General features: G+C 54.2%; 1 protein-coding gene across 1 annotated transcript in view; it reads left to right on the top strand.

The window, feature by feature from the left end:
• Positions 1 to 16118, top strand: part of ppp1r12c (protein phosphatase 1, regulatory subunit 12C) — a 27833-nt gene extending 11715 nt beyond the window's left edge. Inside the window, exons 13-21 of the mRNA XM_088646464.1 lie at positions 1 to 44; positions 1131 to 1191; positions 1302 to 1438; positions 2674 to 2729; positions 8598 to 8652; positions 9321 to 9425; positions 9844 to 9894; positions 9995 to 10045; positions 12398 to 16118. The exon at positions 1 to 44 is cut by the window's left edge and continues 13 nt beyond it. Of these exons, the coding sequence (XP_088502590.1) occupies positions 1 to 44; positions 1131 to 1191; positions 1302 to 1438; positions 2674 to 2729; positions 8598 to 8652; positions 9321 to 9425; positions 9844 to 9894; positions 9995 to 10045; positions 12398 to 12484 (647 nt within the window). The 3' untranslated portion in view covers positions 12485 to 16118. The remainder of the gene's footprint in view (positions 45 to 1130; positions 1192 to 1301; positions 1439 to 2673; positions 2730 to 8597; positions 8653 to 9320; positions 9426 to 9843; positions 9895 to 9994; positions 10046 to 12397) is intronic.
• Positions 16119 to 17265: the final 1147 nt, after the last annotated feature.

Here is a 17265-nt window from a genome sequence, read left to right as displayed (position 1 = left end):
TTGACCTCAAGGAAGCGGAGAAGACTGTCAGCAAAGCAACACAGGTGAGACATATTAATACTGGCCCTAATATAGACCCTAGAGACACACCTCACACACACAGAGAGATTAATACAGAACCTAGAGACACACCTCACACACACAGAGATGAATACAGACCCTTATATAGACCCTAGAGACACACCTCACACACACAGAGATTAATACAGACCCTAATATAGACCCTAGAGACACACCTCACACACACAGAGAGATTAATACAGATCCTAATATAGACCCTAGAGACACACCTCACACACACACAGAGATTAATACAGAACCTAGAGACACACCTCAAACACACACAGATTAATACAGACCCTTATATAGACCCTAGAGACACACCTCACACACACAGAGATTAATACAGACCCTAATATAGACCCTAGAGACACCTCACACACACCCACCGATTAATTCAGACCCTAAAACAAACCCTAGAGATACACCTCACAGAGACACAGATTAATACAGACCCTCTTATAGACTCTAGAGACACACCTCACACACAGATTAATACAGACCCTAATATAGACCCTAGAGACACACCTCACACACACACACAGATTAATATAGACCCTAGAGACACACCTCACACACACACAGATTAATACAGACGGTAATATAGACCCTAGAGACACACCTCTCAGAGACACATATTAATATAGACCCTAGAGACACACCTCACACACACAGACATGAATACAGACCCTAATATAGACCCTAGAGACACACCTCACACACACACAGAGATTAATACAGACCCTAATATAGACCCTAGAGACACACCTCACACACACACAGAGATTAATACAGACCCTAATATAGACCCTAGAGACACACCTCACACACACACAGAGATGAATACAGACCCTAATATAGACCCTAGAGACACACCTCACACACACAGATTAATACAGACTCCTGCGACATACCTCACACACGGAGAAAAATTCGTACAGTCCTCTCTATAACTCCTGTTAATGATGGATGGCTGTACGCCTGTACAGATATCCCTAAACATAAAATACTCACTCTCTCAAACTCCTGTGAGTGATGGATGGTCTCTCTTGTCCCCTCCTTCTCCACAGGAGCCTCAGCGCAGCGTCCAGAGCGTCAGTCCAGTCATCACGGTCACTACCGCAGAGAGAGGTGAGGGGGGGGGGCCGAGGGGCACCGGGAGAGGACCGGTCAGCACCGCAACATGGAGATGCAGTTCAGCCGTTTTTAAAACCCTTGTCTGCCCCCCCTGCCTGTTTCAGATGTGGACCCATCCGAGGGCTCCCCCCAGGACGAGGAGGGCCAGAGGGAGAAGGCAGCCCGGCTGGTGGCGAAGGACAGGAGGAAAGCGAGGAGGGAGAGGCGGTCCACCGGCATCATAACCAGGACACTGGCCGAGGTGAGACACAGAGAGAGACACAGAGAGAGACACAGAGAGAGACACAGAGAGAGACAGAGAGAGACAGAGAGAGACAGAGAGAGAGAGAGAGAGAGAGAGAGAGAGAGAGAGAGAGAGAGAGAGAGAGAGAGAGAGAGAGAGAGAGAGAGAGAGAGAGAGAGAGAGAGAGAGACAGAGAGAGAGAGAGAGAGAGAGAGAGAGAGAGAGAGAGACAGAGAGAGAGAGAGAGAGAGAGAGAGAGAGAGAGAGAGAGACAGAGAGAGAGAGACAGAGAGAGAGAGAGAGAGAGAGAGAGAGAGAGAGAGAGAGAGAGAGAGAGAGAGAGACAGAGAGAGAGAGAGACAGAGAGAGAGAGAGAGAGAGAGAGAGAGAGAGAGAGAGAGAGAGACAGAGAGAGAGAGACAGAGAGAGAGAGAGAGAGAGAGACAGAGAGAGACAGAGAGAGACAGAGAGACCGAGAGAGACCGAGAGAGACACAGAGAGACACAGAGACACAGAGAGACAGAGAGACAGAGAGACAGAGAGAGACACAGAGAGACACAGAGACACAGAGAGACAGAGAGACAGAGAGACACAGAGACACAGAGACACAGAGACACAGAGACACAGAGACACAGAGAGACAGAGAGACAGAGACACAGAGACACAGAGACACAGAGACACAGAGAGACAGAGAGACAGAGAGACAGAGAGACAGAGAGACACAGAGACACAGAGACACAGAGACACAGAGACACAGAGACACAGAGAGACAGAGAGACAGAGAGACACAGAGACACAGAGACACAGAGACACAGAGACACAGAGACACAGAGAGACAGAGACACAGAGAGACAGAGAGACAGAGAGACAGAGAGACAGAGAGACAGAGAGACACAGAGACACAGAGACACAGAGACACAGAGACACAGAGACACAGAGACACAGAGACACAGAGAGACAGAGAGACAGAGACACAGAGAGACAGAGACACAGAGACACAGAGACACAGAGACACAGAGACACAGAGACACAGAGACACAGAGACACAGAGACACGCCGCCCTGGGAACGTCCTTAATCTCCGAGCGCGCGTCGTGTCCCACGGCCCGAAAGGTGCCGTTGCGAACCGCTGAAAGGCCCGGGCTGCGTTTTTTTCCTGTCCCCCGGCCCGACGTCGGCCCCGCGGGCCGGGCTGCCCTGTCGCTGTTTGGCCGAGGGGGGCCGGCTCTCACCCTGTCCCACGTGTCTCTGCAGAACGACGACAGCGACGGTCTGGAGGACAGCCTGTCTGACGGCTCCACGGCGCCCAGGTAACGGCCTGCTCCTTCTCTGACCGGCGATCGACAGGTTAAATTCATGGGACGGCGTGGAGAAATAGCAAAATAGCAAGCGTCCCGCGCGGAGCACAAAATCGCGAGCTTTGTGAAAGTGCTTCAGTTTGTACCTCTGTGGCTCAGGATCTGCGCCTGTGGCTGGGAGGTTGCCGGTTCGAATCCCGCGGCCCAGCAGAGGAATCCTACTCCGTGGGGCCCCCCTGAGCGAGGCCCTTCACCCCAGCTGCTCCAGGGGCGCTGTATAAATGGCCGACCCTGCGCTCTGACCCCAAGCTTCTCTCTCCCTGTCTGTCTGTCTCCTGGAGAGCAGGCTGGGGTCTGAGAAAAGACACATTCCTCATGCGAGACACTGTATCTGGACAACAGAGTGATCTTATACCGAGTTTAGACCAGGGGCGGAGCGCTGGCTCTGTGGCTCAGGACCTGCGCCTGTGGCTGGGAGGTTGCCGGTTCGAATCCCGCGGCCCAGCAGAGGAATCCTACTCCGTGGGGCCCCCTGAGCGAGGCCCTTCACCCCAGCTGCTCCAGGGGCGCCGTATAAATGGCCAACCCTGCCCTCTGACCCCCAGCTTCTCTCTCCCTGTCTGTGTGTCTCCTGGAGAGCAGGCTGGGGTCTGAGAAAAGACACATTCCTCATGCGAGACACTGTATCTGGCCAACAGAAGGATCTTATTCCGAGTTTAGACCAGGAGCGGAGCGCTAGCTCTGTGGCTCAGGACCTGCGCCTGTGGCTGGGAGGTTGCCGGTTCGAATCCCATGGAGGAATCCTACTCCGTGGGGCCCCTGAGCGAGGCCCTTCACCCCAGCTGCTCCAGGGGCGCCGTATAAATGGCCAACCCTGCGCTCTGACCCCCAGCTTCTCTCTCCCTGTCTGTGTGTCTCCTGGAGAGCAGGCTGGGGTCTGAGAGAAGACACATTGTATGTGGCCGATAAAGCGATCTGATCCATCTTATCGTAAGTCTCCATGCTGGTCTCTCCACTGGCCAGAGGGGGAGTTAGTGGGAACTGTGAGGTGAGGCGGCCTTTCCTGCTCACTAGTCCCTGTACTGGTTGAGGCGCTGTGATGGACGAGTGGACAAGGACAGGCTGTGCAGCGGACGTGTCGCCGCAGGAGTGTTCCCAGGTGACCTGCAGGCAGAGTTAACGTGCAGTACGTGTCAGTGAGGCCGCCTGGCGGTGGAGAGCGATACTTCTGCTGGAGGAGGAGAGACGATTCACAGGCCTGCTTGTCCACAGAGTCACAGGCCCGCCTCACCCCACCAGAGCTCTCGCTGGTTCTGAATCGCTGAGCCCGGCACGGCGCGGACCTGGAAATTTAGTCCTGTAGACAAAGACTAGCGAGCGCCATCCGTTTCGGAGGGATCAGTTTAGCGTTTAGCGTTGAGCCGGTGTGTGGTGGAGGAGAAAATAAGTGTGAAGTCGACTGTACGAGCGCTCCCGCTGCTCAGAGGAGCGGAGAGCAGGAAACGGATCTGCCCAGTTTGTGCTGTCGCGTTGTACGATGTGCGATGGGGGTTCGGCTCTTTGTGCAGGTGAGACGCTGTTGTACGATGTGCGATGGGGGTGGTGCTCTTTGCGCAGGTGAAACGCTGTTGTACGATGTGCGATGGGGGTCGTGCTCTTTGCGCAGGTGAAACGCTGTAGTACGATGTGCGATGGGGCTCGTGCTCTTTGTGCAGGTGAAACGCTGTTGTACGATGTGCGATGGGGGTCGTGCTCTTTGTGCAGGTGAAACGCTGTTGTACGATGTGCGATGGGGGTCGTGCTCTTTGTGCAGGTGAAAAGCTGTTGTACGATGTGCGATGGGGGTCGTGCTCTTTGCGCAGGTGAAACGCTGTTGTACGATGTGCGATGGGGCTCGTGCTCTTTGCGCAGGTGAAACGCTGTTGTACGATGTGCGATGGGGGTTGTGCTCTTTGTGCAGGTGAAACGCTGTTGTACGATGTGAGATGGGGGTCGTGCTCTTTGTGCGGGTGAAACGCTGTTGTACGATGTGAGATGGGGGTCGTGCTCTTTGTGCGGGTGAAACGCTGTTGTACGATGTGCGATGGGGGTCGTGCTCTTTGTGCGGGTGAAACGCTGTTGTACGATGTGCGATGGGGGTCGTGCTCTTTGCGCGGGTGAGACGCTGTTGTACGATGTGCGATGGGGCTCGTGCTCTTTGTGCAGGTGAAACGCTGTTGTACGATGTGCGATGGGTGTCGTGCTCTTTGCGCAGGTGAAACGCTGTTGTACGATGTGCGATGGGGGTCGTGCTCTTTGTGCGGGTGAAACGCTGTTGTACGATGTGCGATGGGTGTCGTGCTCTTTGTGCGGGTGAAACGCTGTTGTACGATGTGCGATGGGTGTCGTGCTCTTTGCGCAGGTGAAACGCTGTTGTACGATGTGCGATGGGGGTCGTGCTCTTTGTGCGGGTGAAACGCTGTTGTACGATGTGAGATGGGGGTCGTGCTCTTTGCGCAGGTGAAACGCTGTTGTACGATGTGCGATGGGGGTTGTGCTCTTTGTGCAGGTGAAACGCTGTTGTACGATGTGCGATGGGTGTCGTGCTCTTTGCGCAGGTGAAACGCTGTTGTACGATGTGCGATGGGGGTCGTGCTCTTTGTGCGGGTGAAACGCTGTTGTACGATGTGAGATGGGGGTCGTGCTCTTTGTGCGGGTGAAACGCTGTTGTACGATGTGCGATGGGGGTCGTGCTCTTTGTGCGGGTGAAACGCTGTTGTACGATGTGCGATGGGGGTTGTGCTCTTTGTGCAGGTGAGACGCTGTTGTACGATGTGCGATGGGGGTTGTGCTCTGTGTGCGGGTGAAACGCTGTTGTACGATGTGCGATGGGGGTGGTGCTCTTTGCGCGGGTGAGACGCTGTTGTACGATGTGCGATGGGGCTCGTGCTCTTTGCGCAGGTGAAACGCTGTTGTACGATGTGCGATGGGGGTCGTGCTCTTTGTGCAGGTGAAACGCTGTTGTACGATGTGCGATGGGGGTCGTGCTCTTTGTGCGGGTGAGACGCTGTTGTACGATGTGCGATGGGGGTCGTGCTCTTTGTGCAGGTGAAACGCTGTTGTACGATGTGCGATGGGTGTCGTGCTCTTTGTGCAGGTGAAACGCTGTTGTACGATGTGCGATGGGGGTGGTGCTCTTTGTGCGGGTGAAACGCTGTTGTACGATGTGCGATGGGGGTCGTGCTCTTTGCGCAGGTGAGACGCTGTTGTACGATGTGAGATGGGGGTCGTGCTCTTTGTGCGGGTGAAACGCTGTTGTACGATGTGCGATGGGGCTCGTGCTCTTTGTGCGGGTGAGACGCTGTTGTACGATGTGCGATGGGGGTCGTGCTCTTTGCGCAGGTGAAACGCTGTTGTGCGATGTGGGATGGGGCTCATGCTCTTTGTGCAGGTGAAACGCTGTTGTACGATGTGCGATGGGGGTCGTGCTCTTTGTGCAGGTGAGACACTGTTGTACGATGTGCGATGGGGGTCGTGCTCTTTGCGCAGGTGAAACGCTGTTGTACGATGTGCGATGGGGGTCGTGCCCTTTGTGCAGGTGAAACGCTGTTGTACGATGTGCGATGGGGCTCGTGCTCTTTGTGCAGGTGAAACGCTGTTGTACGATGTGCGATGGGGCTCGTGCTCTTTGCGCAAGTGAAACGCTGTTGTGCGATGTGGGATGGGGCTCGTGCTCTTTGTGCAGGTGAATCGCTGTTGTGCGATGGGGGTCGTGCTCTTTGTGCAGGTGAAACGCTGTTGTACGATGTGCGATGGGGCTCGTGCTCTTTGCGCAGGTGAAACGCTGTTGTACGATGTGCGATGGGGCTCGTGCTCTTTGTGCAGGTGAAACGCTGTTGTACGATGTGCGATGGGGGTGGTGCTCTTTGTGCAGGTGAAACGCTGTTGTACGATGTGCGATGGGGGTCGTGCTCTTTGTGCAGGTGAGACGCTGTTGTACGATGTGCGATGGGGGTCGTGCCCTTTGCGCAGGTGAAACGCTGTTGTACGATGTGCGATGGGGCTCGTGCTCCTTGCGCAGGTGAAACGCTGTTGTACGATGTGTGATGGGGGTCGTGCTCTTTGTGCAGGTGAAACGCTGTTGTACGATGTGTGATGGGGGTCGTGCTCTTTGTGCAGGTGAAACGCTGTTGTACGATGTGGGATGGGGCTCGTGCTCTTTGTGCGGGTGAAACGCTGTTGTGCGATGGGGGTCGTGCTCTTTGTGCAGGTGAAACACTGTTGTACGATGTGCGATGGGGCTCGTGCTCTTTGTGCAGGTGAAACGCTGTTGTACGATGTGCGATGGGGGTGGTGCTCTTTGTGCAGGTGAAACGCTGTTGTACGATGTGCGATGGGGGTCGTGCTCTTTGTGCAGGTGAGACGCTGTTGTACGATGTGCGATGGGGCTCGTGCTCCTTGCGCAGGTGAAACGCTGTTGTACGATGTGCGATGGGGCTCGTGCTCTTTGCGCAGGTGAGACGCTGTTGTACGATGTGCGATGGGGCTCGTGCTCTTTGTGCAGGTGAAACGCTGTTGTACGATGTGCGATGGGGGTCGTGCTCTTTGTGCAGGTGAAACGCTGTTGTACGATGTGCGATGGGGCTCGTGCTCTTTGCGCAGGTGAAACGCTGTTGTGCGATGGGGGTCGTGCTCTTTGTGCAGGTGAAACGCTGTTGTACGATGTGTGATGGGGGTCGTGCTCTTTGTGCAGGTGAGACGCTGTTGTACGATGTGCGATGGGGCTTGTGCTCTTTGTGCAGGTGAGACGCTGTTGTACGATGTGCGATGGGGCTCGTGCTCTTTGTGCAGGTGAAACGCTGTTGTACGATGTGCGATGGGGCTTGTGCTCTTTGTGCAGGTGAGACGCTGTTGTACGATGTGCGATGGGGCTCGTGCTCTTTGTGCAGGTGAAACGCTGTTGTACGATGTGCGATGGGGGCCGTGCTCTTTGTGCAGGTGAGACGCTGTTGTACGATGTGCGATGGGGCTTGTGCTCTTTGTGCAGGTGAGACGCTGTTGTACGATGTGCGATGGGGCTCGTGCTCTTTGTGCAGGTGAAACGCTGTTGTACGATGTGCGATGGGGCTCGTGCTCTTTGCGCAGGTGAAACGCTGTTGTACGATGTGCGATGGGGGTCGTGCTCTTTGTGCGGGTGAAACGCTGTTGTGCGATGTGCGATGGGGCTCGTGCTCTTTGCGCAGGTGAAACGCTGTTGTACGATGTGCGATGGGGGTCGTGCTCTTTGTGCGGGTGAAACGCTGTTGTACGATGTGCGATGGGGGCCGTGCTCTTTGCGCGGGTGAAACGCTGTTGTATGATGTGCGATGGGGCTCGTGCTCTTTGTGCAGGTGAAACGCTGTTGTACGATGTGCGATGGGGGTCGTGCTCTTTGTGCGGGTGAAACGCTGTTGTACGATGTGCGATGGGGGTCGTGCTCTTTGTGCAGGTGAAACGCTGTTGTACGATGTGCGATGGGGGGTTGTGCTCTTTGTGCAGGTGAGACGCTGTTGTACGATGTGCGATGGGGGTCGTGCTCTTTGTGCAGGTGAAACGCTGTTGTACGATGTGCGATGGGGGTGGTGCTCTTTGTGCGGGTGAAACGCTGTTGTACGATGTGCGATGGGGGTCGTGCTCTTTGCGCAGGTGAGACGCTGTTGTACGATGTGCGATGGGGGTCGTGCCCTTTGTGCAGGTGAAACGCTGTTGTACGATGTGCGATGGGGGTCGTGCTCTTTGTGCAGGTGAGACACTGGACCGGTCGCTGTTGGCCAGAGAGGATTGGACGCTTGCGGCTGTTGTGTCGTGCCTCTTTGGTGACCAGTACAGTTTTATCGTCTGTGTTTTGTTTTTGTCTTCCAGTGAGTCTGCAGTCACCAATGACCACAATCGGCCTTCCTCCCCCGACTACAAGATGGTACGTTTTCCTCTGTGACCAATGTCTGGATTTCTCTCTCTCTCTCTCAGTGCAGTGTTAATGTACTGGAGTGTCCAGTCAGTGTGTCTGTATTAACCCCTCTCTCTCAGTGCAGTGTTAATGTACTGGAGTGTCCAGTCAGTGTGTCTGTATGAACCCCTCTCTCTCTCAGTGCAGTGTTAATGTACTGGAGTGTCCAGTCAGTGTGTCTGTATGAACCCCTCTCTCTCTTAGTGCAGTGTTCATGTACTGGAGTGTCCAGTCAGTGTGTGTGTATGAACCCCTCTCTCTCTCAGTGCAGTGTTAATGTACTGGAGTGTCCAGTCAGTGTGTCTGTATTTACCCCTCTCTCTCTCAGTGCAGTGTTAATGTACTGGAGTGTCCAGTCAGTGTGTCTGTATGAACCCCCCTCTCTCTCAGTGCAGTGTTAATGTACTGGAGTGTCCAGTCAGTGTGTCTGTATGAACCCCTCTCTCTCTCAGTGCAGTGTTAATGTACTGGAGTGTCCAGTCAGTGTGTCTGTATGAACCCCTCTCTCTCTCAGTGCAGTGTTCATGTACTGGAGTGTCCAGTCAGTGTGTCTGTATGAACCCCTCTCTCTCTCAGTGCAGTGTTCATGTACTGGAGTGTCCAGTCAGTGTGTCTGTATGAACCCCTCTCTCTCTCAGTTATACAAGACAGTATTAGAGGAGAACGAGAGACTGAAAGAGAAGCTACAGGAGGCTGAACTCCTGCTGATTCAGAACAAAGTGGAGCTGGAGAGACAACGACAGGTGTGTATTGTGCTTCGGGGCTGTCCTGCTCTGCTCTCCTCTGCGCAGTCCTCTGCTCTGCTCTCCCCGCGCAGTCCTTCCTCTGTGCAGTCTTCTGCTCTGCTCTGTGCAGTCTTCTGCTCTGCTCTGTGCAGTCTTCTGCTCTGCTCTGCTCTGTGCAGTCTTCTGCTCTGCTCTGCTCTGTGCAGTCTTCTGCTCTGCTCTGCTCTGCGCAGTCTTCTGCTCTGCTCTGCTCTGCGCAGTCTTCTGCTCTGCTCTGCTCTGCGCAGTCCTCTGCTCTGCGCTCTCCTCTGCGCTATCCTCTACACTGCCCTGTGCTGTCCAGTTTTGTTCTTTGCCCTGTGCCGTGCTGACTCTGTGCCGCCCTGTTCTTTGCCCTGTGCCGTGCTGACCCTGCTCTCCGCTGACTGTGTTTCAGAGCCACGAGCGCAATGCCGGGAGACCCGCGCTGCTGGAGCTGGAGAGATTCGTGAGTCTCCCCGATCTCCGCCTCCTCTCCCCCCCCCCCCGTCCCCCCTGTCCCCCGCCCTGGGGGCCTGACCCGCCTGACTGTGCCGGTTCTCTTCCAGGAGCGCAGAGCTCTGGAGAAGCGCGCGCTGGAGCTGGAGGACGAGCTGAAGGTAGGGGCCCTGTGGCTGGGGCTGCTCCTGTCTCAGTCTGTTGCCTTTACCCCAGGCTGGCGATCTCCGCCTGTCCTCCTGTCTGCCTCTCCCTCTTCACTGCCTCTACCCCTGCCTCTCTCCACCCTCCCCCCATTCACTTCCTCTACCTCTGCCTCTCTCTGTGTTCTCTCCCTCTCTCTCTCCTTCCTCTGCCTCTCTCTCTCCCAGATTCAGTTTGTCCATCTCTCTCTCTGTTCTGTTCCTCTCCTCTCCTCTCCCAGATTCAGTTTGTCCATCTCTCTCTCTCTGGGTTCTCTCCTCTCCTCTTCCAGATTCAGTTTGCCCATCTCTCTCTCTCTCTGTTCTCTTCCTCTCCTCTCCTCTCCCAGATTCAGTTTGTCCATCTCTCTCTCTCTCTCTGTTCTCTTCCTCTCCTCTCCTCTCCCAGATTCAGTTTGTCCATCTCTCTCTCTCTGGGTTCTCTCCTCTCCTCTTCCAGATTCAGTTTGCCCATCTCTCTCTCTCTCTGTTCTCTTCCTCTCCTCTCCCAGATTCAGTTTGCCCATCTCTCTCTCTCTCTCTGTTCTCTTCCTCTCCTTTCTCTGTGTTCTCTCCTCTCCTCTCCCAGATTCAGTTTGCCCGTCTCTCTCTCTCTCTCTCTCTCTCTCTGTGTTCTCTCCTCTTCCAGATTCAGTTTGCCCGTCTCTCTCTCTCTCTCTCTCTCTCTCTCTCTCTCTCTCTCTCTCTCTCTGTGTTCTCTCCTCTCCTCTCTCAGATTCAGTTTGTCCGTCTCTCTCTCTCTCTGTTCTCTTCCTCTCCTCTCCTCTCCCAGATTCAGTTTGCCCGTCTCTCTCTCTCTCTGTGTGTTCTCTCCTCTCCTCTCTCTCTCTGTGTGTTCTCTCCTCTCCTCTCTCTCTCTGTTCTCTTCCTCTCCTCTCCTCTCCCAGATTCAGCTTGCCCGTCTCTCTCTCTCTCTCTGTGTGTTCTCTCCTCTCCTCTCTCTGTTCTCTCCCTCTCCTCTCCTCTCCCAGATTCAGTTTGCCCATCTCTCTCTCTCTCTGTGTTCTCTCCTCTCCTCTCCTCTCCCAGATTCAGCTTGCCCGTCTCTCTCTCTCTCTCTGTGTTCTCTCCTCTCCTCTCCTCTCCCAGATTCAGTTTGCCCATCTCTCTCTCTCTGTTCTCTTCCTCTCCTCTCCCAGATTCAGTTTGCCCATCTCTCTCTCTCTCTCTGTGTTCTCTCCTCTCCCAGATTCAGTTTGCCCGTCTCTCTCTCTCTCTCTGTGTTCTCTCCTCTCCCAGATTCAGCTTGCCCGTCTCTCTCTCTCTCTCTGTTCTCTCCTCTCCTCTCCCAGATTCAGTTTGCCCGTCTCTCTCTCTCTCTCTGTTCTCTCCTCTCCTCTCCCAGATTCAGTTTGCCCGTCTCTCTCTCTCTGTTCTCTCCTCTCCTCTCCCAGATTCAGTTTGCCCGTCTCTCTCTCTCTCTCTGTTCTCTCCTCTCCTCTCCTCTCCCAGATTCAGCTTGCCCGTCTCTCTCTCTCTCTGTTCTCTCCTCTCCTCTCCTCTCCCAGATTCAGTTTGCCCGTCTCTCTCTCTCTCTCTGTTCTCTTCCTCTCCTCTCCTCTCCCAGATTCAGTTTGCCCGTCTCTCTCTCTCTCTCTGTTCTCTCCTCTCCTCTCCTCTCCCAGATTCAGTTTGCCCGTCTCTCTCTCTCTCTCTGTGTTCTCTCCTCTCCTCTCCTCTCCCAGATTCAGTTTGCCCGTCTCTCTCTCTCTCTCTGTGTTCTCTCCTCTCCTCTCCTCTCCCAGATTCAGTTTGTCCATCTCTCTCTCTCTCTCTGTTCTCTTCCTCTCCTCTCCTCTCCCAGATTCAGTTTGCCCGTCTCTCTCTCTCTCTCTGTTCTCTCCTCTCCTCTCCTCTCCCAGATTCAGTTTGCCCGTCTCTCTCTCTCTCTCTGTTCTCTTCCTCTCCTCTCCTCTCCCAGATTCAGTTTGCCCGTCTCTCTCTCTCTCTCTGTTCTCTCCTCTCCTCTCCTCTCCCAGATTCAGTTTGCCCGTCTCTCTCTCTCTCTCTGTGTTCTCTCCTCTCCTCTCCTCTCCCAGATTCAGTTTGCCCGTCTCTCTCTCTCTCTCTGTGTTCTCTCCTCTCCTCTCCTCTCCCAGATTCAGTTTGCCCGTCTCTCTCTCTCTCTCTGTTCTCTCCTCTCCTCTCCTCTCCCAGATTCAGTTTGCCCGTCTCTCTCTCTCTCTCTCTGTTCTCTCCTCTCCTCTCCTCTCCCAGATTCAGTTTGCCCGTCTCTCTCTCTCTCTCTCTGTTCTCTTCCTCTCCTCTCCTCTCCCAGATTCAGCTTGCCCGTCTCTCTCTCTCTCTCAGGTCCTGTCCGACCTCAGGGCCGATAACCAGCGTCTGAAGGACGAGAACGCCGCGCTCATCCGCGTCATCAGCCGGCTGTCCAAATAGAGGAGGGGAGGGGGGGCGAGGACAGGTCACTCCCGGCAGCCCCTCCCCCGAGCCGCCGCCAGTCCCAGCACCCCTTGCAGCTGTGTTGCCGAGAGCCGGACGTGCTGGGATGGAGGATCGTTTTTCTTAATGTCGTCCCTTTTGCCAATAGCTCTGTTTCTTTCGCTTTGTTTTGTTTGGTTTTTTTTTGCCATCGTCGTCGCTGCGTTCCTCTGTCTTCCGTGCGAGGCGAACGGGAGGAAGGAGGGAAAAAAAAAAAGAAAGAAGTGCGTCTCCCAGCGGCGTTCTGTATCTTGGGGAGGAGAGGTGGGGGGGGGAGACGACCTCCGTCGGGCAGGGAATGCTGGGAGATGTAGTTTTTTTTTTAATCGCCATGGACTGCCTCGAGAATGGATGTACTTGAAAACAAAAACCGCACCTCCCACGATGCCCCTCTTTGACCCCCGCCCCCGCCCCGGTCCCCCTAACCCCCCCCCGCGACCCATCCTGCTCCTCCCGGCGCGGTGCGGTGTGACCTGGGCCCCCCCCACCACGGTCCGGCGCTCTCTGAGACCCCGCTGTGTTTCGGGGCGCGAGCTCGCGCGTGTGTGCAGGGGGGGCGGGGCTCTCCGCCGGTGGACCCAGGGGGTGGGGGTGACGGGGATCCGCCCCTGGCTCCTGCGCGGCCCGCGAGGCCCGACGGGTCTGGGCCGGCCTTCCTGCTGGGTCTGGGAGTGGGAGTCCGGGCCGGTCGCCCCGCACGCGCCCCAGAGGCAGGGGGACGGGGGGGGGGGACCCCGGTTGTGAGCTGCGGCGCCCCCTCTCGTACGAAGCCCGTGTCTCCCGCTCGGAAACTCGGGAAGGAGACGGTGTCGCCCGCGGCGATCGGCCACGTCACGCACGCACGCACGCACGCACGCACGCAGGGCGCGGGGGCTCACGGTGTTTCAGCTTCTGCTACGGACCGCGCGACGGCCGCGCGACGAAGTCGCAGCAGGTTTTGCACTTTTTTTTTTATAAGCCCGCCACCCGATTTTCGCGTTTCTTCGCCTTGTTTCGTCTGGGTGGGTTCGCCTGGGCTTGTCGAACTACGTTTCCCATGAGCCCCTTCGTTGTGAGAGACCAAAGCATGCTGGGGTTTGTAGTTTTGTCGTGTCGTTTTTTTTTAAATCATTTTTTTTACCCCTCTTCCCAGCCAGTTCTGAGTGAGGGAACGCAGCCTGGTTACGTCGAGCGCTCGTTACGTTATTTTATATTATTTTATGCATATTTTGTGACTATTGTTTAATTTAAGAGGCAATGTTGTTCTGCTTTTTATACAAATTTCTTTTTTTTTTTGTGTACCACTGGTCAAAAAGTTGCCAAAATGAAAGACTTTATTGCTCTTGTGATGGCGACGGATTTTATTGTCCTTATCGCTTTATTTTAATGGTTTTGTTTTTACTTTCCAGAATTTTAACGCGTCTCCTCTTCGCCCGTTTTCAGCGCAGCAGTATTCTTTGTGAGGGTCGGTCGGGTTTGGGGGTCTCGCGGCCCCACGGGGGGGTTGTAGGGGTGGGAAGAGGGTGACAGGTTTTACCAGGAGACCCCGGCTACTCAAGAATGTGAACTTTTTTGTTGTTGTTGTTGGTGGTTTCCCAAGAGTCTGTGCGTTTGGGGGGGAAGACAGATGATCCTTTATTTTTTTGGTATGTTTGTGTAAAAGCTCTCGATCTCCTCCAGGGTCGTTCTGAGGCCGTTTACTATGAACTAGAGGTGAGGTTCAGAGACGCCCCTGAGCTCTGACACTCACAGAGCAGTTCATGCCCGTGCTGGCCGCCCTGTCTGTGTGTGAACAGTGATCCTGAGATGAGCTGAGTGTGGACTGAGGTTCAGAGACGCCCCTGAGCTCTGACACTCACAGAGCAGTTCATGCCCGTGCTGGCCGCCCTGTCTGTGTGTGAACAGTGATCCTGAGATGAGCTGAGTGTGGACTGAGGTTCAGAGACGCCCCTGAGCTCTGACACTCACAGAGCAGTTCATGCCCGTGCTGGCCGCCCTGTCTGTGTGTGAGCAGTGATCCTGAGATGAGCTGAGTGTGGACTGAGGTTCAGAGACACCCCTGAGCTCTGACACTCACAGAGCAGTTCATGCCTGTGCTGGCCGCCCTGTCTGTGTGTGAGCAGTGATCCTGAGATGAGCTGAGTGTGGACTGAGGTTCAGAGACGCCCCTGAGCTCTGACACTCACAGAGCAGTTCATGCCCGTGCTGGCCGCCCTGTCTGTGTGAGAGCAGTGATCCTGAGATGAGCTGAGTGTGGACTGAGGTTCAGAGACGCCCCTGAGCTCTGACACTCACAGAGCAGTTCGTGCCTGTGCTGGCCGCCCTGTCTGTGTGTGAGGAGTGATCCTGAGATGAGCTGAGTGTGGACTGAGGTTCAGAGACGCCCCTGTGCTCTGACACTCACAGAGCAGTTCATGCCCGTGCTGGCCGCCCTGTCTGTGTGTGAACAGTGATCCTGAGTTGAGCTGAGTGTGGACTGAGGTTCAGAGACGCCCCTGAGCTCTGACACTCACAGAGCAGTTCATGCCCGTGCTGGCTGCCCTGTCTGTGTGTGAACAGTGATCCTGAGATGAGCTGAGTGTGGACTGAGGTTCAGAGACGCCCCTGAGCTCTGACACAGAGCAGTTCATGCCTGTGCTGGCCGCCCTGTCTGTGTGTGAGGAGTGATCCTGAGATGAGCTGAGTGTGGACTGAGGTTCAGAGACGCCCCTGTCATGTTGACTGGGCTGCTGTGTGTGTGTGTGTGTGTGTGTGTGTGTGTGTGTGGCACCCAAACTGTGACACACTCTTCATCTGCTCAGTCCCTCCTCTGCCCTTCATCCTGCCTATGGGGAGAGGAGAGGGGGATTATTTATTTCTGAGCTAGAGAATCCTTGTGGGGAAAAACAGCGAAAGAGAGCGGAGATGGCGGGTCTCAGAACCGTATAATTGTGAATTTAGGAGAAAGCAGAGCAGGTATTTCTGGAGGTATTGTCGTCGGGTGCCCCCCCAACTTGCCAGCTAATTTCCCACAATCCTTTTGTGGCTTTCCTGTGGTTGGGAATGCTGGGAGCTGTAGTTCTTTAAGTGGGTGCCTTTTTGTTTTTCGCCGTTACATACGTCGAGAAAATGAAACCACTGCAGCTCCCATCTGCCCACCGTTAGCTCAAGACCGACTTTTCGGGTAATTTATTTCTTTTGCCACTGTGAGTCAGGATGTGTTGGGTCCGACACTTCAAATCATTACAGAATTAACCTTGTCTCAAAGGTATGCTGGGATTTGTAGTTTTTCAAGGAGCACAGCACAATTTCCTTTGCACATGACTCAGTGATTGCCAATACCAATGTACTAGCTCAATGTCTGAATGTTCAATCGTGTTTTTAAAATAGTTTTATGAGATGAAGTATTTTGTCCATACGACTGTTTACAAAAGCAATGGCCTTGTTGTATTTGTCACTGTATTTTTTTAAATAGCAGTTTAAAGTTGAATTCTAAAAACTACATTTCCCAGTTGGCCATGCCTCAGTCAGGCCATGCAGACAGCAAGTGCTCGTGGGACTTGCAGTTCAATTTGTTACTGTATAAAATGTGTCAAATGGGATTTGTATATATAAATAAAATTGGTGTACTCAATGGGGTATTATTATGATTATGATTATTATAAGGAACGTGATCAGTGAAGGTAAATGAGATAATATGTCCATTCTGTTTTCATTGATGGCGCCTGTGCTTGGTTCTGTCTGTCTGTCTGCCTGCCTGCCTTATACGGCGCCCCTGGAGCAGCTGGGGTGAAGGGCCTCGCTCAGGGGGCCCCAAGGGAGTAGGATTCCTCTGCTGGGCCGTGGGATTCGAACCGGCAACCTCCTGGCCACAGGCGCAGGTCCTTAAGCCACAGAGCCACCACACACCTCAGGATATACTCATTTGTTCATATCCTTTTTCTAATTGGCGTGCGTTTGGGCTTCCACTGGTAGCTGAAAGAATTTCCTGGCTGTTATTTCGCGACACGAGGGACTGTGAATTGACAAAGACCCGAGGCGCTCATCTGAACCCGATCGCTGTCATCAGCGGGCTTGGGGAACGAGAAATACTCGTGCTCCGATGTGGTCACGGGCACAGACTCGCCGGCTCTGATTTCAGGATTGCAGGGGGCCAGTTGGCACAGAGGGCAGACTGGAGAAGAACAAAGCTGCACTGAATGCCCAGAAGGAGACAGATTGTATCACTGTTAATTACAGGAGTGCACCAGCCTGTTCTTAGTAACCTGGGGAATTTGCAGACTGCCAAAATATATCCGAGGTCATTCTCAGATTACAGCTTTAGTCAGGCGCTGTAGTCTGCATGATTATGTACTGAGGGACTGTGGAAGTGGAGTACTTAGTCATCTGGGCTCGTTAGTGTGAAGAGGTGTCTACAGCACACAGACACGCTGCAGGACAGCAGTACAGTGATTAATACTCTGGGCTCGTTAGTGTGAGGACGTGTCTACAGCACACAGACACGCTGCAGGACAGCAGTACAGTGATTAATACTCTGGGCTCGTTAGTGTGGAGAGGTGGCTACAGCACACAGACGCTGCAAGACAGCAGTACAGGGATTAATACTCTGGGCTCGTTAGTGTGAGGATGTGTCTACAGCACACAGACACGATGCAGGACAGCAGTACAGTGATTAATACTCTGGGCTCGTTAGTGTGAAGAGGTGTCTACAGCACACAGACACACTGCAGGACAGCAGTACAGGGATTAATACTCTGGGCTCGTTAGTGTGGAGACGTGTC

Source organism: Lepisosteus platostomus, chromosome 9 (assembly GCF_059453375.1).
Source record: "Lepisosteus platostomus isolate fLepPlt1 chromosome 9, fLepPlt1.hap1, whole genome shotgun sequence".
NCBI lineage: Eukaryota > Metazoa > Chordata > Actinopteri > Semionotiformes > Lepisosteidae > Lepisosteus > Lepisosteus platostomus.
Note: the sequence above shows the minus strand (reverse complement) of the source record. Positions and strands in the feature narration are given on the sequence as shown.